General features: G+C 45.1%; 3 protein-coding genes across 3 annotated transcripts; 1 reads left to right on the plus strand and 2 right to left on the minus strand.

Annotated features, from left to right (window-relative positions):
- Positions 1-311: 311 nt before the first annotated feature.
- Positions 312-14,757, plus strand: ecpas (Ecm29 proteasome adaptor and scaffold). Its single transcript, XM_068751432.1, has 49 exons — positions 312-366; positions 1,084-1,214; positions 1,418-1,534; positions 1,801-1,919; positions 2,112-2,261; positions 2,411-2,588; positions 2,816-2,955; positions 3,208-3,286; positions 3,379-3,498; positions 3,599-3,684; positions 3,786-3,861; positions 3,949-3,998; positions 4,091-4,157; positions 4,331-4,453; positions 4,571-4,674; positions 4,877-5,000; positions 5,092-5,172; positions 5,245-5,461; positions 6,049-6,140; positions 6,337-6,471; positions 6,583-6,754; positions 6,963-7,135; positions 7,231-7,332; positions 7,585-7,708; positions 7,813-7,958; positions 8,147-8,201; positions 8,326-8,440; positions 8,551-8,619; positions 8,736-8,853; positions 8,970-9,137; positions 9,508-9,587; positions 9,656-9,761; positions 9,971-10,018; positions 10,446-10,564; positions 10,778-10,928; positions 11,301-11,366; positions 11,486-11,575; positions 11,653-11,719; positions 11,806-11,897; positions 12,002-12,068; positions 12,147-12,344; positions 12,448-12,659; positions 12,741-12,784; positions 12,875-13,067; positions 13,167-13,314; positions 13,553-13,658; positions 13,779-13,867; positions 13,955-14,026; positions 14,604-14,757. The coding sequence occupies exons 1-49, from the start codon at positions 345-347 to the stop codon at positions 14,741-14,743; spliced, it is 5,541 nt and encodes a 1,846-aa protein (XP_068607533.1). The 5' UTR covers positions 312-344; the 3' UTR covers positions 14,744-14,757.
- Positions 14,758-15,861: 1,104 nt separating this feature from the next.
- On the minus strand, positions 15,862-22,744 carry smc2 (structural maintenance of chromosomes 2). Its single transcript, XM_068751433.1, has 25 exons — positions 22,577-22,744; positions 22,339-22,488; positions 22,130-22,252; positions 22,019-22,057; positions 21,821-21,931; positions 21,649-21,693; positions 21,312-21,545; positions 21,082-21,231; positions 20,753-20,986; positions 20,443-20,602; positions 20,217-20,334; positions 19,791-19,929; positions 19,586-19,705; positions 19,285-19,489; positions 18,478-18,613; positions 18,253-18,377; positions 17,963-18,156; positions 17,720-17,863; positions 17,520-17,594; positions 17,297-17,416; positions 17,018-17,218; positions 16,818-16,934; positions 16,412-16,572; positions 16,173-16,320; positions 15,862-16,050 (listed from the first exon to the last, which is right to left on the minus strand). The coding sequence occupies exons 1-25, from the start codon at positions 22,742-22,744 to the stop codon at positions 15,865-15,867; spliced, it is 3,603 nt and encodes a 1,200-aa protein (XP_068607534.1). The 3' UTR covers positions 15,862-15,864.
- Positions 22,745-24,460: 1,716 nt separating this feature from the next.
- Positions 24,461-25,623, minus strand: exoc1l (exocyst complex component 1 like). The gene is made up of 3 exons (XM_068751002.1): positions 25,503-25,623; positions 25,112-25,290; positions 24,461-24,730 (listed from the first exon to the last, which is right to left on the minus strand). The coding sequence occupies exons 1-3, from the start codon at positions 25,621-25,623 to the stop codon at positions 24,461-24,463; spliced, it is 570 nt and encodes a 189-aa protein (XP_068607103.1).
- Between the last annotated feature and the right edge of the window lie 46 nt (positions 25,624-25,669).

Below are 25,669 nucleotides of genomic sequence, written 5' to 3' on the forward strand. Positions count from 1 at the left end.
ATAAAAAAGTATATGCATAATCTAGATAGTTTAGTGTACTATTGTAGTAGCACATACACATTCAATTCAATTCAACTGAGTGCCTTGAGATAACTTCCTGTTTTGATCTGGCGCTATATAAATAAAATAGAATTGACTTATTAATTTATTTGAGCAAGTACATTTATATTTTAGTATTTCTTGCGCACGAATTCCTGTAATTCTCGTGTACAAATAATAAGGTATCGTGGTTCTGGGTGTGACGTCAGCGACAGCTGCTGAGGAGCGGCACTGGTGACTGCAGAGACTGCAGTGACACCCGGGAAACTGTGGGAGGCGCCACCGAGTACCGACTTCCTGCTAACATGGCTGCACAGGATGAACTCAGTAAGTTTGTCTCTGTGTTATTTTGCGGTTAATATATCGTATAAAATATAAATTGTGCCTGTAACGCACATGCGGGGCAGCATGTATGTTTATGCCTAATTATTAGGATGTTTTTCATCTGAAAATAAAGCTTTCTACTCTTCTAAAAAGAATTTTTAAAAACTAGGGCAGGGGCGATAGCTAGCTGCTCTATCACGTTGCTAGCGCAAATGCTAACGTCAGGAGGCCCATTGCCCAGTCATTGTCACACTGAAACTACCACGCATGCTATTGATATGTTGCAATCGTTCGTAGTTTTACGGTTTACATTTTTTTTTTTTTTTTTTGTGGAATGAATCGGGGATCGAGAGTAAATTTCACGCAATGTCACCGGCTGTGAATAGCCAGTGATGTAGTGTAGGACTGTCAACAAAAAGTGAACTGCGTTGATTGTCTGTAGCTAGCTGGTTGGCGAGCCGATTTTTGCTTGTTGTTACACGCACACACACACACACACGCACACACACGCACACACTGGTCTTCGGATAAAAATACGTTATTGCCCATGGTTATATCAGATGAATAGCTATGACGCTAAACTCTATATTGCTTTTCACAGATCCCATCTTCAGGGTGTTTTGGGTCATTGAATGTGTATGAAGTGTGACACTAAGAAAATGATCAGTTTGAGTTGATTATGGTGCTAAATGTTTTGTTTGTTTGTTTTTTGTGCCACAGATCAACTGGAACGTGTGTTCCTTCGCCTCGGCCATGCAGAAACCGATGAGCAGCTACAGGACATTATTTCAAAGTTCCTACCCCCTGTCCTCCTGAAACTCTCCAGTGTTCAGGAGGGCGTGCGGAAGAAAGTAAGAGCAATATGTTATCTTTTTGTGCATTAAGAGATTGCATTTACCCCCCCCCCTCCCTTGCTCATCCCCTCTTCTTAACAAAACTTTAGGCATTCGTCACAGATTTGACTCATTTCCCCCTGAAGTTAAAGTCCCCACTAAGGATCTAGTATCCTTCCACTGATGTCACTGGGTGTTGGTTTATGCACCTCCTCTCCCAGGTGATGGAGTTGTTGGTGCACCTGAACAAAAGGATAAAAAGCAGACCTAAGATTCAGCTACCAGTAGAAACTCTGCTGGTGCAGTACCAAGACCCTGCAGCGGCTTCCTTTGTTACAGTAAGAATCAAAAGTTATATCGTTGCTCTTGCGAAGCCAGATGACTGCAATTAAGAACTGGAGTAAATATAAAATGTATGAGCTACATGCTAACTATTAAATACGTTTGCTGAATCATTATTTAAATCAGCAAATGCCTTAATTGCTTGTCTGCATTTGTTTGATTTAATACAGCAGTCTAACTCTTGATTGTCCTTGGCCCGGCTATTTGTCTCATCATTGAGACAGGTTTGATGATTTTTAAATGTACTTTTTTTTTTTTGTAGAATTTCACCATTATCTACATCAAAATGGGCTACCCACGCCTGGAGGTGGGAAAGCAGTGTGAGTTGGCCCCCACCCTTCTCACTGCCATGGAAGGCAAGCCACAGCAGCAGCAGGATAGGTGAGGGGATGTATATGCTACATGCTACATGCTAAGATGAACAAGGATATTTATTAGTTAGCAATAATGGACCCAAAGAAGTGTGTGTCTGACTTCAAACCCAGATATTTCCTCTTTCATCTTAATATGGAGCTGACCCTATCATCCATTGTTAGACTGTGACTTCACCTCACTCTCTCTTTCTTCTCTTAGCCTGATGCACCTGCTGATCCCTACTCTTTATCATATGAAGTATCCTGCAGACACTTCTAAGAATGCATCTCCATTTAACCTAACTGAGAGGCCAAAGACGGTGCAGCTCCTGCTGGAGTTCATGCTAGACGTTTTACTGATGCCATATGGGTGAGTTCTGCCTTTTGTAGTTTTAGCATTATGTGGCCCCAGAACAGCTAAACTCAGCATAGAAAATAAGCGTGTTTGTTGTTTCACATGAAGCATTTTTATTCATTCATTCATTCACATTTGATTTGTTCTTTCCCGGGCTCGTCCAGATTTGTGCTGAATGAATCTCCAACTCGCCCCGCTCCCTCGTCCTCCCAGGGAGATTCGGCAGAGGGGGCAGTGGCCTCGAGCAGCCAGGGTCTCCCCCAGCCTCCCCCAGGGATGAGTGTGTATGCTGCCAAAAGGGTGATTGGAGAGGCCCAGTGGAGCGCTGAGCAGTTAGAGCAGGTACAGTCGCTGAAGATAAGAGTTTGGAGTTAAACGATAGTTTGAGCATCGCTCACTTCAAGATTTGTCCAACATTGAACACCGATTCTACACAGCTAGCTCGGTGGACTGCTGCTCAATACATTTGTTGCTTTAAGCGTGAATCCCTGAATATAAAGACTTGTCGATGCATATTTAAGTTTGTTTGTTGCGTCTGATCCCTGCTTTTTAAATTTGGTTATCAACAGTGTAAACTGGGCATAGTGAAGTTCGTCGAGGCGAAGCAAGTCCCAGAGGTGGAGACTGTGGTGCACCTGGTTGTTGCGTCGAGTGACACCCGACATAGCGTGGCCACTGCAGCCGACCTGGAGCTGAAGAGCAAGCAGAGGTTGGTGCCGAAAACGTGACCGCTTCGAGCGTCATTCATATGTTTTGGTTTTACTCCCCTTAATTATTACTTTATCATCATCATCAAAACCCGATAAATTAAATCTTTGAGTGATCCTTTGCCAGTGATATTTACTTTGAGCTCTTGAAATGTAAAGGCTTTGTAGGCTTTTGTCTATGCCCAACAGAATGAAATAATAAAAGCACAAACATATCCTGATATTGATTATGTCCCTGTTTTATTTTCTTCTAGCATCGTTGATTGGAACAATCCTCTAATTATGAGCAAGATCTACAAGGTGTATCTGGGGGATGTTCCTCTTAAAACAAAGGTTTGTAAGGTCAATAATTCATTTTCAAATGTGTGCTGTGAGGATTAAATATATGTATCTCTCCCAATAATGCTGAATTGCTTGTGCATTAGAGCGGCAGTATGAAGCAAGAGCTGAAACATGAGCCAGTAAGCACGAGAGTCAAACTGAAAATCCTGCCGCATCTTCTGCGATCGCGCCTAGCAGCAGAATGCTTTCCAGCTAATATCCAGGTAGGCCGTAATCCTTTTTTATGTCTATTTTCTTTCAGACCTACTAATTCTAGTGGTAGGCAAAGTCACCATGCTAGTCATTTGTTTCCTTTTTCAACAGGTTGTGTATGATGGTCTGTTTGGAGCCAACACTAACAACAAACTGCTGTCCCTCACTTTGCAGTTTGTCCATCACATCTGCATGGTGTAAGAAATGTGCATTTATTTTTACCGAGTTAACAGCCATGTTGCATTCGCGTTTCACATTTTAAAGACAATTGTGGGGCGGTCGTTGGATGTTTTTCCAGATGTCCTGACACTAATAAACCTTTGGGACTAATGCTGCTTAATGGTCTGACCAAGCTCATCAATGAATACAAGGAGGTAAAGCAGCAAATGGAACCAACATGTAAAGGCAGATTGATGCAATTTCATTTGATAATAAATACTAAACAACATTTGTTATTGCAGGATCCTAAGCTGCTATGTGTCGCCTACTCGGCTGTTGGAAAACTTTCGAGGTATAATTAGGCAATTCCTATTTTTCTGTGAGCTAGGTTCTGTATTTAAAATGAAAAAAACAAACAAAACATTTTTATATCCTCTCCTGCAGTCGCATGCCTCAGCTGTTTACAAAGGATATTGCGCTCGTACAGCAGTTTTTCGAGTCCATGTGCAAGGTAGGTGAAAGTAGTGTGACAATGAAACAGAAACATTAGATCACATATTTTACATTTAATTATAATATCATATATTCTATCTCACATGACATCATTTACTTAGCCTCTATCCTAAAATAAACTGGGCAAGTGATATTGACATTTTCAAAAAATTGTCCTGTCATCATCTTTAGGAGGAGCCTGATGTTCGTCTTGCCATTCAGGAAGCTTTGTCCATGATGGTTGGCGCTTACGCCAACCTGCACGGGGCGCTGCTGAACCTGATGGAAGCCCTGGTAGCCGCTTACATCGGAAAGGTGAGCATATGCGAAAAATAGAAAAGAGTTTTATGAAGAAACAAGCATTTTTGTGAACTAAATGCAACCAGGTCTGACGCAAATCAAACGCACGTGACGTAATTGTTTTTTTGGCAGCCGGAGGTGCAGGTTCGTCAGGTGGCCATGAAATTTGCCAGTACAGTGTTTGCTCCTGATCACCTGCCGTCAAGGTATCTGCTACTGCTGGCAGCCGGAGACCCGTAAGTCTCGCACAACACAACCAACACAAAAACATGCCCCAAAAATACCAACATAATGGTCAGCAAACAAATGTGCCAGCAACAGTTTAGCGAGACATATAATCGTAGAAAGCACTTTGTTCTGCCAAAATCATGTTTGAACCACAGCTGGATCTGTTGCCATGTACCCAAAGGTAATGTAAGATGGTGGTCTGTGTTGTAGGAGGGAGGAGGTGTCAGGGGAGGCGCAGAAAGTGCTGAGAGCATTTCCTACCAAGAGCTCAGAGAAGGAGGGACCGAAGCCGATGCCAGCCTTTCCTGACATGGTGGCATATGTCCAGGAGAAGGTGAGGCTCTGTGTATGCTCTCCATCATTGTACCAGATAGCCCTCCCTGCTAACTCTTTCTGTTTTGTGTTTTTGGTCTTGTCATTATCAGGCAGCTCAGAGGATCAAGACTCCAGCCAAGTACATTATCGGAACGTCCACTATTCCCTTCAACCCCTCTGCTTTTGGGGAGGTAAATATAAATTAGGGATACATTCTACTCCTTTGTCCACTCCTGTATTTACTTATTTATTTATTTCCCCAGATTGTTCTGTACCTGAGGATGTGTTTAGCTAACAGCTCTGGGGCCACGCCCATGTCAACGCGGCCAGCAGACATGCAGGATGACGCACCAGCCATCGGCCGCTATGTCCACACACTTCTGTCCTCTGAGCATCAGTCTGCAGTGTCGAAGGGTTCTGAGGCTAACCCTGTTCATGTCTACATGGATCTGCTGCAGCAGCTGCTGTCTGCTGTAGGGGGTAAGAGAACTCATAGCTGCTCTGTCATTAGAGACAATGTCCTCCAGAGCCAGCGTCCTGGTTTGCAAAGAGTGTGTTACCTATTTCATCTAGTTTATTACCTCGGCCAAGGAGGTTATGTTTTCTGACTCCGTTTGTTTGGCTGTTAGCACGATTATGGAGACACTGCTGGATGTCTCTTGATGAAAACAAATCTAAAGATGCATCTTGGTCTAACTTAGATCCCATAAAATGTTGAGAGCGAGCTGGATGATGACATCATATCCTGTGTTTGTAAAACTGAGAGCGAGCTAGAATACCTGGGACACGAAAAAAAAACAGGATTTTCCCATTTAGTCTTTAAGAAAAAAAAAATCATGTCTTATACATTCAATTTGCTCAATAAATATTGCAGTCATAAGGGGGTCCGATATGCACTATCATGCAAAATGTCTTCTGGATCGGATCCAGAATGAGGTCAGGGGAAAAAAATGTTCAATTTTAACATTGAAAATCCCATTTATTCAGAAAAAAAATTAAACTCTGATTCACTTTTACTTTTCATGGTCGGTGTATAAAGATACCAACCATAATGAATCTCTCAACAGGGATCCCAGTCATGTACTGTCTACTGGAGGTCGTGTCCGTCTGTCCAGAGAAACTGGCTCCCAGATTTGTTGACAAAATTGACTGGATTAAAGTAAGTGATTTGTGTACCGGTACATGTTTATTTAGATGTATGGCAACAGATCTTCATCAATTTATTATGTTGTATTTTATTGAGACTGATATCAGAACCAGAATTGAATCGGTCCCATTCCTTCGCATGCCGCTCGCTGTCATGTGATGTTACTAAACCACGACTGCAGTTCACAGCTGTTTCTCTTCTTCTTCAGAATCTGATGAATACCAATAAGGAGGACATGAGGGAGCTTGCAGCTCAGCTCTATGCGCTGGTGATTTCCACTATGACTGGCAACGAGCTGCAAATGGCCGTGCACAACTTGGTGAAAATAACAAAAGACAACCATGTAAGCCGTTTTATGCGTCTATGGAGTACTCTGTATGTTTTTTGGGTTTTTTGGGACATTTTCAAAGTACCGGTATGCATTTTGTGCTTTACTGGATTTGTTGAACCACAGAGTCCCGAGTCTCAGCATGGTGCCGTTTTGGCTCTGGGATACATGGTGGGCAGGTACATGAGCAGGAAGAAAGCTGGCCTCTCTGATGACTCTACAAATGACATGGAGCAGCCAGCGAGCATCGCCTCCCTGGAAGATGATAAACTTCTATCCATGGCCACCAAAACAATTGGTGTGTAATTATTTTTGCAACAATATGGTTACACAGAGTCTGTAGAAACTTTAAATAAAATAGATTGGCTTTGAATTGCAATTACCAAATGCTTATTTTCATCTGCTTCACGTAATGTGACTTTTTCATGGGTCGTTAAACTATTAATGCCAGTGCTAAATAAATATGAACTAAATAGCTTCACACTTGTGCGTGTGTCTCTCTCCAGGGTCCTTCCTGGACAGCAGCAGTGCGCTGTTGACTGTAGCAGCATGTACCGCTCTGGGAGAAGTTGGGCGGAATGGCCCCCTGTTGATCCCTGCAGAGGGGGACGGCTTTACTAAACTGGCAATAGTGAAAAACCTGCTGGCTCGCATCCCGTCTGGCAAGGAGACCCCAAAGGTAACGCAGGCCTTAACAAATCACACCAAATTACTGCATCTTTACTATCTTAATGATTTTGTGTGTGTGTGTGTGTGTCTGCGTCCGTGATCCAGATGAAGGAGCGATCCATCCAGACGTTGGGTTACCTACCTGTGGGAGATGGTGACTTTCCTCACCAGAAGAAGCTGCTGCAGGGTCTGATGGACTCGGTGGAGGTATGAAACAAACCCACTGCTGCTGCTGTAACTCGGCGACACCACGAAATAGCTGGAAGAGGTTGGAGTTCTCAAGCTTTGCTTATTTGTGCAGTATTTCTTTCAGGCACAAATTGTAAAATGTATTTATTGTCTTTACTGACTGCCCCCCACAGACACACACACACCCTGTTAATTGATTGAGAGGCTCGTCAGTGGAGAAATCCTTGTATATTTTGTATGTATGTATTTATTTATATTTCCTCTCGTCAGGCCAAACAGGTGGAGCTGCAGTTTACAGTTGGAGAAGCCATAAGCAGCGCTGCAATAGGCACCAGCTCTGGAGCGGCCAGAGACACATGGACCTGTACCGATGACCAGTACAGCCCCCCACACAGTGTGTACTTTGTCACCAGGAATTTTCTTCTCAACCTAAAATAATCTATTATGTTCTAATATTTTAGTGTCCTTTACGAAACTCCCTCTCTCTACCCCGATTAGATGTGAAAACCAATGATGTGGTTCCTTGGGTCCTCAGCGCCATCCTGTCCAGATACGTACCCAGCCTGAACCCCCATGTCAGACAGGCAGCCTGCATATGGCTGCTCTCCCTGGTCAAGAAACTCAGCCAACACAAGGAGATCATGGTTAGCGCAGTGCACATTCCTCTGAGTCCAAGACAGATTGGTGAATCAAATCAGAGCTCAGATATCCCCTTAACAACAACAATATATTTTTCTGATGTGTGTGTTACAAAGTTTACTTCTGCCTGGATAGGAAGGGAACAGTCACTTGCAAGACTTGATGTGTTTCTTCTTTTTTTCCACTCTTCCAGTCCAAACTGAAGGAGATTCAGGTGGCGTTCATCTCCATTCTCTCAGACCCCGATGGTAAAAAGTGATCCGCTCCTCACCAACACCGGCCCACCGCTATTCGAATATCATGAGACGGCCATTTCTCCTTCCTTTCTGTCTTTTCCAATTCGCCATCCTCATGGCTTCTTCTTCCACCTAGAGTTAAGTCAGGACGTGGCATCAAAGGGCCTGGGCCTTGTCTATGAGCTGGGAGGAGAGGACGACCAGCAGAAACTGGTTTCCACCCTTGTGGAAACACTGATGACTGGCAAAAGGTGTTCATTTTTGCATAAAGGAAGAAGGAACTAAATGAGAGAGTGACAGGCGCGGGTCTTGTCTCGTCAGTAATGTGAAAATATTGTTAAAGCTTTAATTATCTTTGCAGGGTGAAACATGCCGTTTCAGAAGATACAGAAGTGTTTCAAGGAGAAGGTTTGGGGAAGACCCCTGATGGGTAAAGCCATACCTCACTATTATTCAGCTGTTTTTGTTTTTTTGATGTCTGTATATCTTTAAAAAAAGTGTGTGACTTCTGTATTCTTCTTCTCCTGCATTGATGGCCTCTGGCAGTCATGGATTGACCACATACAAGGAACTCTGTTCATTGGCAAGCGACTTAAACCAGCCAGATCTCGTTTACAAGTTCATGAACCTGGCCAATCATCATGCCATGTGGAATTCCCGCAAGGTATCCCATCCATGCATCATGCCCCTCCCCTTTCCCATCTATCATACATGCTTTTTTTCCTTTCGGTCTCACCCCCCCCCCCCCCTCCTGTCTTCCCTGTCTTCCCTGTCTTTCAGGGAGCAGCTTTTGGTTTCCACATGATTGCAGCCAAGGCCGGGGAGCGTCTGGCTCCTTTCCTGCCCCAGCTAATCCCCCGTTTGTACCGCTACCAGTTTGACCCCAACCTAAGCATTCGCCAGGCCATGACCAGCATCTGGGACGCGCTGGTCACCGATAAAACCCTGGTAGGGACGGAAAATTATAAAAACGCTCGGAGAACATTTAGCTTTGTCATTTCCATTATAATTAAAACCTGGATGGAATATCTGGACATTTTCAAAGAACAGATTCCTAAACTCTCCTAGCATGCATATTTTAACATTTAATATAAAAATGTCACAGAAACTAATAGACCAGTACATTTATATACATGGACAATGCAGTTATATACAAAAGGAAAGAAAGATTTAAAAAAAAGCCCAGCTGTTAAAACATCCTAAACATTGTCATGACTCTGCCTTTCAGTATGTTTGTGACTCGAGGATTTACCAAAAAGGTGTGGGCAGCCCAACAAGGAACGGATAAAGTGATCATGCTTGTTACGTTGTGCTTCAGGTGGACAAGTATCTGAAGGAGATCCTGCAGGATGTCATTTCCAACCTGACCAGTAACACGTGGAGAGTCCGCGAGTCCAGGTGCTGTAATGGCGTACAGTCAGCATGAAGCTTAGGCTGTACTGGAAGTGAACTTGTCTTCCTTCCAGCTGCCTGGCTCTGAATGAGCTGATTCGTGGCCGCCAAGCCGACGACCTCATCGATCACCTGGCAGAAATATGGGAGACTCTTTTCAGAGTGCTTGATGACATCAAGGTAAGAAATGTTTGAAACTCTGATTTACTTTTACTTTTCATGGTTGGTGTATAAAGATACCCAAGAACAATTGAGAACCTTTTGATGATGATCCAGATCACCATGTGGACGGAGTAATTAGGAGGGGAATGAGCTGCTTGGCGGAGGTCTGCGCTACCGAGTGCTTTCCTGGTTTTTTTAATGCGATTGTGTTTCATTTTGAATTTCAGGAATCGGTCAGGAAAGCTGCAGACCTGACCCTGAAGACACTTAGTAAGGTAAATTAATAATGTCGTAACATTTAGTGATATTCACCTGAATGTGTATTTTTGTCTGTTCAATCAGTTAAAAGTAGATCCGAATTCGTTGATGAGAAATGACTTGCCCTTTTCAAACAGCAGAGGGATAATCTACCAATGTGATGATTTCAGAAAAATTTAGATGAGAAAAAAATATTTAGCTGTTAAATTTAGCTACATAGTTTGTGTTTTGTTGTACAGAAAATTACAGTTTTTTTTGTCTGTGAAATAATGTCATTTTTGCAGTCGACGAATCTGTACACTCATTTACTTAAAAATAATAAAATAAAATGTGGAAAAAATCCTAGCTTATTCTCCAGTATCCATCCTCAGCTGTCGCCCGTTGTGTAGCATTAGAGCCAAAGATACGCATCCATCTCTCTCTCTCTCTCTCTCTCTCTCTCAGGTGTGCACCCGTATATGTGAGTCTACAGGTTCTTCAGCTCAGAGAACTGTGGCAGTGATGTTGCCCACCCTGCTTCAAAAAGGCATCGTCAGCAATGTAGCAGAAGTGCGGTCGCTAAGGTAACGGTTCATACTGAGGCAATACAAAACGACAGTCATGGGGGGAGATGACCAGCTTCCACATTAATAAACACTCGCTGTTATAATGTTATATGTCTAATATTTTAAACGGGATCTAAATCGTCTTCCTGTCGCCATGTTACTTGTTTGTAATTTTGCGCCATAGGTGATAATTTAATTCTATTTATTCCGTCTTGTGTTGTTTTCTATCAGCATCCAGACCCTGGTTAAGATTAGTAAGACTGCCGGTGCCAGACTGAAGCCGCACGCTTCCCAGTTGATCCCAGCCCTGCTGGAGGCCCTGAGCACGCTGGAGCCTCAGGTCCTCAACTACCTCAGTCTCAGAGCCACTGAGCAGGAAAAGGTAGCCTGAGCCTTTAGCGGCCTCATTTCTCTCATCGTTTGTTAGGGGTGGGTAACAATAGCGTCACAATCTATCGATCAAAATCACAAATGATGATCTGAATGTTTTATTTTTCGGAGTACATTTTGGAGTATAGCCAGAGTTGAAATGTCCTCTGAACTTTTCTCTTCGCACCATTCAAACACAGCTTTCATGTCGTCTGCCTTTCTACTGGTTAGAACTTATGCTACAGTGTTCAACAATAAAGCACACAGGAAGGAGACATTAAGTCACCAGTATTTATTTATTCACCCACCGTGATCACTCGGATATGTTTCAGATTTAGCGCTCTCACGCCTTTGGAGTTAAACTCATGACTCTCTCCGCTTCTAGAGTGCCATGGACGCTGCCAGGCTGAGTGCCGCCAAGTCCTCTCCAATGATGGAGACCATTAATATGGTAGGAAAATATGCCGTCATTAATGCTGACCTGGCTTCTATGTGTCGCAGCAAAGAAGTCAGGATGGAAGATTGTGAGGTCTGCATTGAAAAGGATCCACCGCGTTTTTTCTCTCTCAGTGTCTGCAGCACCTCGATGTTTCTGTGCTGGGAGCGCTGGTTCCCAGACTGTGCGAGCTGCTCAAGAGCGGAGTCGGCTTGGGAACCAAGGTAGGCGCATACGTATACGTATAAAGGAAACTATTTCTTCCCAGCTTACTTTAGTTTTTGCTCTCTTCTCGGCATAGGGCGGCTGCGCAAGTGTGATCGTTTCACTCACGGTGCAGTGCCCCCAGGACCTTACCCCATACTCAGGTGAAGAGTAAATCCACGCTAAGCTTCCCGTGGATGCGTTTACTCTCTGACGCGTAATAGCGGAGATGATATTTTGTCGTTTCCAGGTAAACTGATGAGTGCCCTGCTCAGCGGCATTCACGACAGAAGCACCGTTGTCCAGAAACAATTTGCTTTCGCTTTGGGACACCTTGTTCGGGTGAGCGTTACGTCATTTGCTCCTTTTGAAGACCTCGATCACTGTTGGTTGTTCTCAGTCTTAGTAAGCTTGCAGTGCTGTGCTTACCCCCCCCCCCCCTTCAGACAGCAAAAGACAGCAGTGTAGAGAAACTTCTTCTGAAGCTCAACAGCTGGTACTTGGAGAAAGAAGGTTAGAAAAAGAAAGAAAATAAAACCCTCCAAACCTTTTACCGAATGGTATAAGATGCCGCCTCTCTCCTGCTCTCAGAGCCGGTCTACAAATTGTCGTGTGCGTTGACCATGCATGCCATCAGCCACTACAGCCCCGACGTGCTGAAGGCCCACGCCAGAGTAGCTCTGCCTTTGGCCTTCCTGGGTATGCATCAGGCGCCGGGTCCGGACGAGGAGCGAGGAGAGAGCCACGATGCCACACTGTGGACCGAGGTGTGGCAAGAGAATGTCCCAGGTGGGAAATGCTCACGCCGAGCGGCGGCCTTCTCGCGTCGCAGTCTACGATCTGGGTGAAGCCTGTCGCTGCAGCAGCTTAGCCTTGCATGTGTTGCTCCTAGGAAGCTTCGGAGGCATCAGACTCTACATGACGGAGCTGATCACTATCACGCAGATGGCTCTGCAGTCACAGTCCTGGAAGATGAAGGCTCAGGGTGCGGCCGCCATGGCAACCGTTGCCAAGGAACAGACTGGCTCATTAGTGGCGCCGCACCTTGGCATGGTGCTAACGGCTTTGATGCAGGGGCTGTCCGGACGCACATGGGCTGGCAAGGTAACGACGGGAGGAATGAAAACGTCGGGAAGACGTCGGTTTTGTTATTAACGCGTTCTTTTTTTCCTCTGCTTTTTTCAGGAGGAGCTATTGAAAGCTATCGGATCAGTGGCTTCCAAGTGCAGGCGAGACTCTTTGCAGAATCCTTTTTGTGGGATTACATCAACTTTTATTGCACGACACTATAATGTTCCATTTCTGCTTCCGGCTTTTAGCTCGGAACTACAGAAGCCCTGCGCAGGCCAGCCGACCGTTTGTGAGGTGCTGGAGGTCGTGCTAAAGGAGTGTCGTAAAGAAAGCCTGGTGTACAAAGTGGCAGCCCTGCGGTGTGCCGGAGACGCGCTCCGCAGCAGCCAGGAGGACCGCTTCAGCGACTTAGCGGAGATCCTTTTCCCTCTGATCAAGAAGGTTCATTCATTTAACATTACTGTTGCGTATTTGAAGACATTCCTGCCTTTCGAACGATGATGGTAACTTTTGCTTAATCTGTCCTCCCCGTTTCAACAGAGCTGCAGAGAGAGCAGCGGTCCATCGCCACGGGCACCGGAGGATGAGGATGAGAGAGATGCAAAGGAGAAAGAGCAGCAGACCGAAGCGCTGCTCTGTGCTTTTGAGACTCTAGGAAAGGCTTGGCCCAGAAATCCGCAGACTCAGAGTAGGTGGCGGCAGACGTTCACTCCATCAGAGAATCAGAAATGTTGTTTCCAAGGCTTGGAAGTGTTACCGACTGACAGGCGAAAATAGAAGCTTCAACATGCCGTCCCGGCATCATGCTAGCATTTTCTCCCTCTTCACTTCACCCCCTTGAAATGCCAGATGTTAGAATATTGTCATTGTCTAAGCTGAAATGTGGCCTTCAGGCATTTGTTATTGTCAACACTGTTTGTCTGCAGCTTGTTTCCAGGCGGAGGTGTGCAGTCTCATGTGTGAGAAGCTGAAGCTCAGCACCTGGAAAGTTCAGCTTGCTGTTCTACAAAGCATGAAGGCTTATTTCCAGGGGTAAATATAAAATAAAAAAAAATCATTTTAAGAACTGGTTCTCTTAAAAGTGTCCTTGTGACATGTTTTTCCCTTTTTGGGGTTTGGACTAAATACGGACTGTTTGTTATTTTTCTGTAGGTTGTTGCTGCTGGAGAAAGGAAGTGAAGACTTCAATGCATTGTCACAGATCTTGACAGAGACCTGCGCTGCTCTCGCGTACCCTTTAGGTGAGGGCAGTACAAATTCCATTGCTTTCGGTTTCGTACGATAGTCTCATATTTCATCACCGCAAATGTTTTCATTTTCTTGTCCAGAAAACAAAGGTTACTCGTCCGTGAGGACGGAAGCCTTGTCAGTTGTGGATCTGATTGTCAAGAGAACTGGAGGTAAAGCATTCATCACTGCTGACGTTGTGTTGTTTAGAATTCAGCCAGAATGTCTCAGCTTTTCTCCTTTATGGCGTTTTCCTCCCGGATGTTGGATGTTGCATCATGTTCAAACAATTCTAATCAATTTAATGGATGACATGTTTCCATTCTTCTGTGCCATCATCTTGAAATGTAAAATCGTTCATTACCTTTGATTTAAAATCAAATTACAGCAAATAATCACCCGAGATACGGACGTACAATATTAAATATATATGGAAATTGATTCCTCTTAAAAATAAAGTATTTGCAGAGGGATTGAAGCTTTAAATGGAGGCTGTTGTCAGAGTCTCACAAATAGTAAAAAAAAACAACAACGTATAATAGAAATCAAGTTGGATTAATTTAAATCGAAGGAAAAGATGCTATACGTCTCCTGCCGATTTTCCCAGAAGATCTCTGAAACTGAAACTCGACAGACCGACTTGACTGATTAATGATCACTCCCAAATAGTGCTCAGAGTCAATAGAGTGTTTAATGTGTTGCCTCTAATGCGTCGCTGATGACGGCGTCGTGCTTGTGTGGCGTTCACAGAGAGTGAGCAGTGGGACTGCGTGTTGGTGAAAAGCCGAGAGCAGCTGCAGCGCTCCCTTTCAACGCTGCAGTCAGACAGCAGACCCGACCTGAGGGATAAAGCCCAGGAGCTCCGCAGGCACATCCAGAGCCAACCCTGAACACACGCACGCACACACACGCACGCACACGCACACACACACACTCACACACAGCCGGTCCTAAAGGCAGAACAGCAGGATAAAGTAGATGTGTTTTTAGCTGACAGACCTTGATCTGGAGCTTGGAATTAATAATGCAATAACACAACTGGCTTCTTGTTTCAAATCAGTGACAGGTGGAGAAGAACAAGACATTATTGTCACACGTCTTGGTTATATTTGGTTCATTTCAATGGACAGTGAGTTCAAGATGAGAACTCCTATTTAAACATTTGTGAATGCTGTATACATTTACTACTGGCGTGGGTTTGTTTCCTCGTTAGATGTCAGAGCGTCGGGTTGGACGCTCCAGCCGCACTGGAGACGGTTGTGGACACGTCCTCGTTGTTTCACTACAGTGGCGAGAGCCGAGGGACCTTTTAGACAGCTCTGTGTCCTGTATAAAATAAATGGGCTTATTTCTCCTATTTGCAAGGAGAGATAGTAAAACAACCAGTTTGTGTACCGGTACTTGTTGGGGGGGGGTCTGCTGTTAAAATCAAAGTGATGCTCTTGCTGTTTGACTTGCTTGTGAAATTAAACTACTCTGACAGTTTGTCCCACTCGGCTCCTTGTGTGTGAAGGCGAACGCTCGGCGCCCGTCTGGTTCATCTTAGGTTTTCTGGTACGCAGTAATTAAACGCCGTTTTCTCGCCTTGAACCGTGTTAAACCAAACCGTTTCTGTCAGATACACACTGAGCATGGCGTAGGACAGCGTCGCTGTCCAATCTCAATGTACAACATGAAATGTGCTGCTTCCGGGACGGTTCCTGGTTATGGTCGCTAGGTGACGGTCTTGCGAACTCGGAATCAGGTACTTAAAGTTAACCAGCTTTATTTAGTAAAATATACAAACACAGAAGCTCCATATAAACGTGATCCTGCGCAGCCCGAGAGTTTAGACGGGATCAGCAGACCTTTAAACAAATGTAAAGGTTTAACGTCCGAACAAATGACACAAACAGTTTATGAACTCGCGTGAGAAGCAGTGGCTACTAAAAAAACTGAAATGCAAGTCAGCCAAGGCGATTGCCTCGTTTCCACGGACAGAAGCCGAAAGCTTCAACCGTTTCAACGCAGTTCAGCTGACGAGCTGTTTGCTCCTCTTGTCCTTTTGGCGAGATTTTTCGTGGCGCTTCTGCGGAAGGTTGGCATCGCTTTGGCTGAGCGCGGTCCGCGTCACCGTGGACATGCCGTCCACGAACTTTGTCTTGTACAGGACGTTGGCGTTGGTGAACATGCCGTCCTTCAGCGACACCACGATGAACTACGGGGGGGGGATGGGAAATGTAAAAAAAAAAAAAGAATAAATGTCAGTTGAACATCTTTAAACGAGGCTCCGCGTCGTTATTTCGGCAGTCTGGTGCAGAACGTGCACGGATTCCGTACCTGCGAGTGCCTGAAGTGCGTGCGCAGCATCTGTCCAATGTTCTGTGTATGCGACAGATCCAGAGCGGCGTCCACCTCGTCTAAGATGTAGATGGGAGCAGGTTTAAACAGCAGCATGGCAAGGATGAGCGACAAGGCCACCAGGGATCTGAAAACACACACACACACACACACGTTCAGTAAAAGTGACCCGCTTATCGTCCACTAAACCCTGGCAGGTGAGAAGCGCCGTCCTTCACCTCTGCCCGCCGCTGAGCTCACTGAGGTTCTCTTTCCAGGTGGTGCCTAAGGCCACCTTGAACTCGAGGCCTTCCAAAGCGCCGCAGCCGTGGGGAGGAGCCAGCTTAGCGGTGGCCCCCGGCAGCAGGGTGGAGAAGATGGAGCCGAAGTCCGTATTTACCTGTAGAGGAAGAGAAATGGATCCGTTTTCAAGCCTAAAATAACTTTTGCTTTGAACACCTACATCCCAGTTGAAGCGCCGTCCCCTCAGACTACTCTACAATTATACTATATTATAGTAGTACAATACAATAATACTATAGTACAGATAATGGTAGACTCATTCATCCCTCGTAGACATCTTGATTGGTCTTTTGGACAACAAAAACATGAAAAATGGAGAAACAAAAAAAAAAAAGCCCAGACCTTCTGCCACGCCAGGTTAAGAGCCTCATTCTTCTTCTGGTCCAGCTCCTTGATGGTCTGCAGGATTTTTGCTTTGTCGTTCTCCACGATCCTCTTCTTCTTCATCAGGTCATTGTACTGCGGGACGGAGACAGAAGACAGCGGCGTTGGGACACAGAAAGACGCCGCAAGCTGCGACGGCTCAAAGCCTCTGTCCTCACCCTCTCCTCGGCCTCGTTCAGCATGTTCATCGCCCTCTTGTTGACGTTCCTCTCCAGCTTGTTGGTGGTCTCCTCCAGCTTCTTCAGCCGCTGGCCGGCCTCGCGGGGATTGTTGCTCTTGAAGTCGTACGACGTGTTGGGCTGTCCGAAGAACCGGCGCTCGGCGCGTATCCAGTCGTGTTCCTCCAGCATCCGGGACACCTGAAGGAGGAAGAGCGTCGGCAAGGGACAAATTCAGAGGTACTCTAAAGGTCAATCTGAAATGTCCACGCGGTCTACCTTGTCTGCGGCGTCCTGGCTGTCCGTGCGATGCTTTCTAATGTTGTGTTCCAGTTCCTTGATCTTCAGTTGGACTTCGTTGCTCTGCTCCCTTATTTTATTGGCTTCTGTGGTCTTTACCTGGAACATTTTAAACGGATGTAAATTCATTCATTCTACAATTTACGATTCTGAGCTTTTCAAACGGTGGGGGGGGGGGGGCGGAACACAAAGTCGTCTTCACCTTGAGGTCTTTGTCCTGAGCCGTGATCACTTCCTTCTGTTTGGCGAGCTCCTCCTGGGCGTGACGCACCGCCTCCTGTGCACGGCAGAGGTCGGACACGGCAGCTTTTTTTTTTTTACTCACATTCACCATTTACACGTTTCTCTCGGGGAACAGGAAGATTTGTCCCCAAAAGCAACAAACCGGCAGAGCCCACACACCTTGTTCTGCGAAACGGTGCAAGTCATGCCGTCTATCTGCTCCTGGACGGTTGCCATGGCTTCATCCGCGGCCTGAATCTGCTGCTCGTAGCCAGACTGCTCCCTCTGCAGCTCCTCCAGCTCCAGGGCCACGGCGTCAGACTCCTGCAAACAAGCGCGGGGGAGAGGGAGAGCAGAAACGCACTTGAGCAGCTCGCCTACAGATTCTCGGTGAAGTAAAAGCGAACATCTAGCCGGTCTAACCTGCTGCTTTTGTTTCAGCTTCTTATTAAAGGCGTCCGCCTTGGCTTTGGCCGCGTTGAGCTTCTGTTGCGCAGCTTTCAGCTCCTTCTCCCTCTCCGCGTCAGCGTTCTTCATCTTGTTCTCCAGGACTTTGTACTTCTCTTCCGCCCGTTTCTGCAGCTCCTCGGTGACGCGCAGAGTCTCCTCGCTCTCCTCTGGATGGAGCAAAAAAAACACAGAAGCATTTTGGTTGAGTTGAATCCGGGTTCCTTTTCTACCGCGTCTCGCCGCACTCGTCCGCGCCCTCTGACCGATGGCCCTGCGCAGCCTCTCCAGCTCCTCCTGCTGCTGGTGGAAGGAGCTCTGCTGCAGCTTGGCCTGCAGGATCTGCTCCTCCTCGACCTTCAGCTCATATTGCTGCTTCAGCTGACGGTACCTGGAGGGGGTGGGGGGTGAAAGAGAATTAGAGTGATGTGAAAGCAGGTTACAGGGCAGTATCATTTCTAACCTACGGACAGATATCATTCGCTGCGTACTTCTCTGCAGTTCCCTTCAGGCCCGCCAGCAGTCGCTCTGCATCCTCAAGCTGGGCTTCCTTGTCATTCAGGTTGTCCCGAACCTCCTTCAGTTCCTGCAGGCTGGACAGGACGGATGCCGACTGGGAGCGAGCACCTCGAGGAGAAACGGGAGCATTGACGTGGAAGCAGGAGGAGTTTGATTTTTGCTTTATTCTGCTTAATCCATCAGTTTCTCATGCTTCTCTGAGGTTTATGACCAACTGCAGAGCCATGACGCACCACTGCGGGGTGACCTTCTCTGTCCACTAGGAGGCAGGGGGGGGGCATTTGGCCATGCTTGGATTACTGCCTCCCGACATCTGTACTTTAATCTCACAGAGAAATTCTGACCCTTCGCTTTATGATCAGCCGTTCCTCAGAACTGGGAAAGAACGCGTTTGTCTCCTCGGCCCCTTTTTGCGCGGAACGTGTCGCAGAGATACTGGAAATTGTCCGAGTTTCTATCCTTACCTGCTTTTAAAAAAGCAGAGTTAAAAGCATCGGAGGCCGCCTCAATAATCTGCATTTGTTTTTCTTAATCTGCGATTCCTTCATTAGGTTTCAATTTTGTATTTTGCTGCCAGGACTCCTTTGAAAAAGAGGTTTTTTAATCTCGATGGGAATTCTCCTGGTCAAATAAAAATGTAAAATTAATATTCCGGATAGATTGCTCGGGAGCTTCCTAAATGAGTGACGAAGCGGACGCCATTCTCATCAGAAAAACGCTTTCGGTAGGGGGGTGGGGGGCGTCCTTCTGCACACACTTGGATTAGGACACGTCCTCACCTCCACTCAGCGTCCCTTGAGGGTCAAAGACGTCCCCTCCGATGGTGACCGTCTTGGTCATCACCTGCTTATCAAAAGCCACTTTTTTGGCGTCGTCCAGGGTGTCGCACACCAGCGAGGAGCCAAAGACGTATTCCATGGCCTTGCGTAAGTCGGATTCATAGCCCACCAGGGACAGAGCGGCGTGGACGTTGTCCTTTCCAACCTGACGGTGGAAGGCGAACAAAAAAAAAAAAAAAAAAAGAGATGACAAACAGGACGATTGACTTTCCAAACGAGGCAGTGATTCCAGATTTCTCACCAGATTCTTGGCGGCATCGACCACTTTGTTACTCAAAGCCTTGGCGGAGATCCTGTTCAGCGGGATGATGGTGTACCGTCTCTGCAGCTCGCCCTTCTCCAGCAACTTCTTACCCGTCACCTGTTCAAGGGCGAAGCCTAGATCAGCGACTCCGGCCAGTCGAGGAGAGTGTTTAGCATTAAACTACAACTCCCTGCTGACCTACCTCGGTGTCTACAACAATGTTATAAAGACGTCCTCCTGCAACGACTTCGAGTCCTGTTGCGTAGGAGACGTCACGGACGGTGATCAGGTTGGCGAGCAACCCTTTGACCTTACTGCGGTCCCATCCTCGCTCTGGGTCCCTGGAAGACGGCAAGAAAATAATAATAATGCAAATAAAAATGTTGTTGAAACTTTGAGCAAAGCCCAAAAGCTAGGAAATCACCAAACCCCAATTTGATCACAGCCTCAAAAACATTCCTGATTAGCTGCATTAAATCAAATCATCGGTCTCCAGATTCAGAATAGAACAGCCCTTTTGACGGATGATCGCGATCTAAAACTGACTGCGATCGGGATCAGGAACATTTTACTGCAGTTTTTAAACAAAGTAAAGAGGTGAGCAAAAGAATCTGGAAAAGATTCTTACTTGTAGTCGAAGCGCAAGTTGGGGAAACGAGACACGAGACGCTCGTACGTCTCTTTGAGTCCAGCGACCTCTCTGGACAGCTGCCTTCTGTTAGCCAACAGACCTTCCTCCTTCCCATCTGCGCGCACGCACACACACACACACACACACACACACCAGACATGATTACAAAAGTAGAACCATAAGGGTGACAGCTTCCACGGTCGACACAAAACAGACGGACAACCTTCGTAGCCGAGCTTCGTTAGCTCGGCCTGTAGTTTCTCCCGGCGGCTTCCGGCAGCCTGCAGGGCGTCCTGGTCCTTCTTGTAGCCGCCGTCCATCTTTTTCACCTCCGCCTGCTTCGACTTCAGCTCAGCCTGGGCGTGCTTCAGGGTCATCTGGGCCTGGACGGATCAGGGAACAGAGACAAGAAAAGAAATGAGGATTCCCATCAACAAAGATAGAAATAAAGCCTGTACGGACTCAGCTAAAAATAGCAGCCTGAATCGCGTCCTTGGTGAAAGCGTGTCGGACTCGTCCCCCCCCCCCCCCACCTGCTTGGCCTCAGTGTCTGCCTTGCTCATGTCATTCTTGCAGGTCATCATCTGCCCGGCAAGGGTGGCCTCCTCTCCATCCTCATTGGTAGAAAGGCCCGCAGATACAGCCCGAAAATGCTGCTCGGCCGCCTCGAGGGCGGCGCCGTCATTGTGTCCCTCCTCCTGAAGAGCCCGAAGCTCCTCAGTCGTCTTAGAAACCTCCTTTTCCTTCACCACAAGCATTTTCTTGTCCTTATAAAGATTTGGGGCGAGGTAGGGGGGGGGGGGTTATTGTTTAAACAAGATTTTGAAAGTCACTTTAGGCACACATCGTATTGTCCCATTACCTCTTCCATACTCTTAACAAGCTCTTTCCTTTTCTTGCTTTCGTCGTTGAGATTTTGTTTTTTCAGGTCCAGCGTGCTCTGAGCTTTGGCATCTACGCGTTGCACATCGGCAAGTTTCTCCTCCAGATTTTTTAAAAGTCCGCTGACCTCCTAAAAAAAACGAGCAGATAGACATCTAACGAAAACCAACTTGACTCGAGCTTTATTTATTTATCATATTTCCGCTGTACCTGGTCTCTTTTCTTCTGCAGCTCCTGAATCTGGGCCGAGAGCTCCTGCACCGTCTCCTCATTCTCCGCCATGCTGGCTTGCATCTTGGCAATATTATCCTGCATCACCTTCAAATTCTCTGCAGATTTCAACTTGGTTTCCTCTGCGCACACGAATAGCCAGGCCACATAGAGGCGCGTCAAGTGTTGGATCTCACGCATCAGCTTCTGGTACTCCAAGTACGACGACCTTTCCTGCAGAGGGCGGAGAAAGGGACATTGTAAAAATGTCGACTGACATTTTTTTTTATTCCTTAAATCAGTCCCTGTAGATTGTTTTATTTTGCACTGAACTTACTTCTTGCAGTTTATGCATGGTTGGAGTAATTTCTTCATCCAAGATCTTACAGAGTAAAAACAAAATGACATCGTAACACATTTCAACACAAGTTTCCTTATTTTGTGGCACATTTCCATCTGCAAAGAACCCGAAAGGCATCTGGAAAATAGCAGTTTTATGTCTAACATACAGTCTGGATCTCCTTCAGCTTGGCTTCCTTCTTCTCAATGGTTTTCTGAGCGCCGATCTTTTTACATTCATACATCCTGGTTCCGGCTGCCTCCTCGATCATAGCAAGAATCTGCAATCAGAGATCTAATCATTGGAATGCACTGGCGTGCGTGTGTGTATGTGTATGTGTGTGTGTGTGTGTGTGTGTGCGCTTTACCTCTGGTGGCTTCATGTTTAGAACTTTGGTGATCCTCCCCTAACAAGAACAAGAAACACCGTAAGCCTTAAAATCCCCATAGATAGAGACGGCTGTGGAGACGAGTCTGACCTGCATGATGAGAAAATGTGGGTTGTTGACATTTAGGCCCACGGAGCAGAACAAGTCCTGCACCCGAGTGTTGTTGGCGTTGACGCCGTTGATGAGATACTTGTTCCTCCCACCGATGACCACCTTAAAAGGAAGGATCACGCACATTAGGACAGTTTCCGTTGCAGCATTGAGACAGAAGCCTGTAAAGTAAAACGACTCTGCCAAACCTGTCTGGTGACGGTGATCTCATCGTGAGTTTCAAAGCCCAGAGGACTCTGGCTTTTGTTGGAGTTGTCAAAAGTGATGGACACCGTTGCCTTGGTGATGCCACACTGTCCATTTTTATAAACCAGGTCCTGAAGATTCGAGGCTCGAACCTTTCAAGGGAAAATGAACCGAAGTGATAGCGTGAAGGAGAATCGGCAACGACTCCAAATTAAAAAAAAAAAAAAATGGTGGACTTACGTGGCTGAGATTGGAAATGCCCAAAAGGAAACATATCGAGTCCAAAATGTTGGACTTGCCGCTGCCGTTCAGTCCCGTGATGGCGTTGAACAGCGGGTCGAAGCCGCTGATCTCGGTCCTCTGCGCGTAGGATTTGAATCCTTCGACAATAACAGTTTTGATGTGCATCTTCAGGCTGACCTCTCTGCAGATTCTGGTGTCCGGGATACCAAACCGATCACTAAAGGCGAGGCGCTGCTGCGGCGCAGCGTTTACTGTTTACAGCCGACAACCAGAAAGCTCTTCTGACTCGGGCTTGAATTTTGGCGCCAGGTATGAAAGCCGGTCCCCTTCATGCCGGGGACAGGACAGCCTTTGATGATATCCTTCTACGAAATGGATACACGTTTACTATATTTACCACTAAATATATAGTTATGATTTTAAAGCACGAAACGAAATGCAAACGCCTTAGATGCATGTATATTTGTATTTGTATTTTTTTTTTTTTTCAGTCAGGCAACTCTTAAGGATACTAAATCGCCCGAAAGAAATGGCGCCGCCTGTAGGATGACAAGTGAACTACTGGAAAGCAAAAGGAAGAGAATAGAATAGAATAGAATAGAATAGAATAGAATAGAATGGAATAGAATGGAATAGAAAGGAATAGAATGGAATAGAATGGAATAGAATAGAATAGAATAGAATGGAATAGAATGGAATAGAATAGAATGGAATGGAAAAGAATAGAATAAAATATATGTCTTCATTGTCATTACAAGTGCATCAAAATTACAAAACCCTCCAAACAGTGCAAAGTCCAAGATTAAACAAAGTAAAAATGTTAAAACAAGAAAAAATATAATTTTTAAAAAAGGGAAAAAATGCACATAATACTATAATAACACACAAATCTTAAAATGATCCAATAAAAATAAATGTCACTATCAGTCCTTTTTAGATTTGTGTAAATATAACACTACATGATTTTTTTTATAATACTCCTGTGTGTTTTCTGTGTATACAGTATATACTAACTATACATATACCGTAATATAGAAATTAAGCCATTCTCATCATTCATGTTTATTACTAAAATTATTTCTGAAGTACTCACCTTTTACATGAAGGCTTGTGGGCAAACACTGATACTGATTCATTTTGACTCACTTGATATTGGAATATGTACACAAAGTAATTATACACCAAGTGTTCAGGAGATCAAAACATTTAATTACTCCTCCTCAAAATAACCAAATGCAGTATTTACGACTGACATGACTGAGTTAGGAGAATCATTGAGCCCCAGCCCGGCGTACGCTACAGCATAGCGCTATAGCTCGCATTTATTATTGTCACTATACTGTTACAAGTTGCATGACTTTACCGAGAAAAATTCCTAGTCTGTTATTGACAATGGTAATAAACCGATTCTGATTCTGATTCTAAACTAAAAGCCTCTACTCATAAGCCAATGGTGTCAAAAGCAAGTTCTCAAAGGAAAAAATATAAATTTCAATATTTTGCAAAATCACATGATAATGATTCCATTTTAACAAGACAAACTGGAGTCCTGAGAAATGTAATGAAACTTGAAGTCATTTTATTTAGTCTCCATTTAAAATTCACATTTTGACAATAGCACACAGAAAAGAATAATTCGAGTAATATATGATTAAAAGGTCACAATAAAGTCAACAAATGCCAGTATTATTGGTATGATTTGAAACAATAATGCAAAATACATTTTCAACATTAACCGATCCTCATCAACACCTTTTTTGTGTAACGAAAGCTTCAAAGCTCTATTTTATTTCCATATATTTTTAACTCAACAAACAAGCACACTTTTAATTCTACGAACAAACACATACCATAATTAACAGACATACACACCAAAATATGTCATCCATCCAAAGGCACGGGGCACATGGAAAGACAAACCAGATTGAATGCATAGAAGCATATCTGTGTAAGAACAACACAGTCGCCTCTATTGGAGTAGAACGAGGTAGGCTTGATGTAGGCCCAGTCAAAGTTCCGCAGGTTCAGTGACCTCTGACAGTGCTGGTCGCTTAGGGCAACCAGGGCACGCACGATAGCGTATTTGGCTGAACAGCTGATGGCTGTCACTGAGCGCACCTTGTCAAAGTGCAGAAGGAAACAGGGGTCATCCTGGAGCCAGAGAAAATCATTATTAGCAATATATATTAGTCAGATTTAAAATCACAAGGAGCCGACAAAGAGATGCCAGATAAGTAAATGCAGGCTGCTAGGAAATAGAATAAACTGAAATATTATATACCGGTATATATATATATATTTGTGTGTGTGTGTGTGTGCATATACAGTATACATAAACATATATGCACGTTTTCTAAAGACTCTATTTATTCATTTGGACACATTATATTTCAGTAACTGTGTATTTACTACTAACTGACTTTGCTACTAACCCTCCTTTTGTCAGAGTTAAGCTCTCTGGGCAATTAACACCTTTCCACAGAAATGCATGAGAAGAAATGAAATAATAAGCAATTATATTAGGTTGATTACCACATCTGGGTCTCGTCCATCAACAAGAGTCAGGTCCTGGAGAGACCAGACCTCCGTCCTTCTGTAGCACTCCTGTATGCTGGACCGTTTGGTGTCGGACCTCTTGGACCCAGACTTTATCACCGTCTGAGACATCTGACAGCGGACTATGCTTAACTGCACCACTTTGTTTTTCTCAACTAGAGAAATGAGATGAAAGAAATGCTTTTTCAAAATAACGCTGGCATTAATCTGAATATATGTGAAATGCGTAGTTTATCTAGAAGCAAAGGATAATGTGTACAACCTGTAAAGGAAAATTCAGATCCTTTAAAAAAAATATTATACTGTATATATGAATTGATCTTATGTACATTTTCAATTTGATGAAATCACTAAGAAAGCTGTTTACCTGAGACGCAGAGGAAATGTCTTCCATGTGATGGCTCTTCAATCTCAATGAACTCCACCAGTCTCTGTTTTCCCGGTCGGAATAAAACTCTCTGCATTTCCTCCCTCAGAAGAGACGACATCGCCGGAGAGACGAGACTCTAAAAGAAGGGAAAAGCCTTTAGGAAA

The sequence above is a fragment of the Brachionichthys hirsutus genome, chromosome 17 (genome assembly GCF_040956055.1).
Source record: "Brachionichthys hirsutus isolate HB-005 chromosome 17, CSIRO-AGI_Bhir_v1, whole genome shotgun sequence".
Lineage (NCBI taxonomy): Eukaryota > Metazoa > Chordata > Actinopteri > Lophiiformes > Brachionichthyidae > Brachionichthys > Brachionichthys hirsutus.

Excerpts from the sequence above, each read along its gene's own strand:
- ecpas (XM_068751432.1), top strand. The coding sequence starts at position 345 with ATGGCTGCACAGGATGAACTCA. Across the intron at positions 1,535-1,800 it reads CAGCGGCTTCCTTTGTTACA|AATTTCACCATTATCTACAT; the intron begins GTAAGAATCAAA and ends TTTTTTTTGTAG. Across the intron at positions 7,136-7,230 it reads CTGGCAAGGAGACCCCAAAG|ATGAAGGAGCGATCCATCCA; the intron begins GTAACGCAGGCC and ends TCCGTGATCCAG.
- exoc1l (XM_068751002.1), bottom strand. The coding sequence starts at position 25,623 with ATGTCGTCTCTTCTGAGGGAGGAAATGCAGAGAGTTTTATTCCGACCG. Across the intron at positions 25,291-25,502 it reads ACATTTCCTCTGCGTCTCAG|TTGAGAAAAACAAAGTGGTG; the intron begins GTAAACAGCTTT and ends TCATTTCTCTAG. Across the intron at positions 24,731-25,111 it reads ATGGACGAGACCCAGATGTG|GATGACCCCTGTTTCCTTCT; the intron begins GTAATCAACCTA and ends CTCTGGCTCCAG.
- smc2 (XM_068751433.1), bottom strand. The coding sequence starts at position 22,744 with ATGCACATCAAAACTGTTATTGTCGAAGGATTCAAATCCTACGCGCAG. Across the intron at positions 21,232-21,311 it reads TGCAGAAGAAAAGAGACCAG|GAGGTCAGCGGACTTTTAAA; the intron begins GTACAGCGGAAA and ends CGTTTTTTTTAG. Across the intron at positions 19,706-19,790 it reads ACATTGTTGTAGACACCGAG|GTGACGGGTAAGAAGTTGCT; the intron begins GTAGGTCAGCAG and ends GCCCTTGAACAG.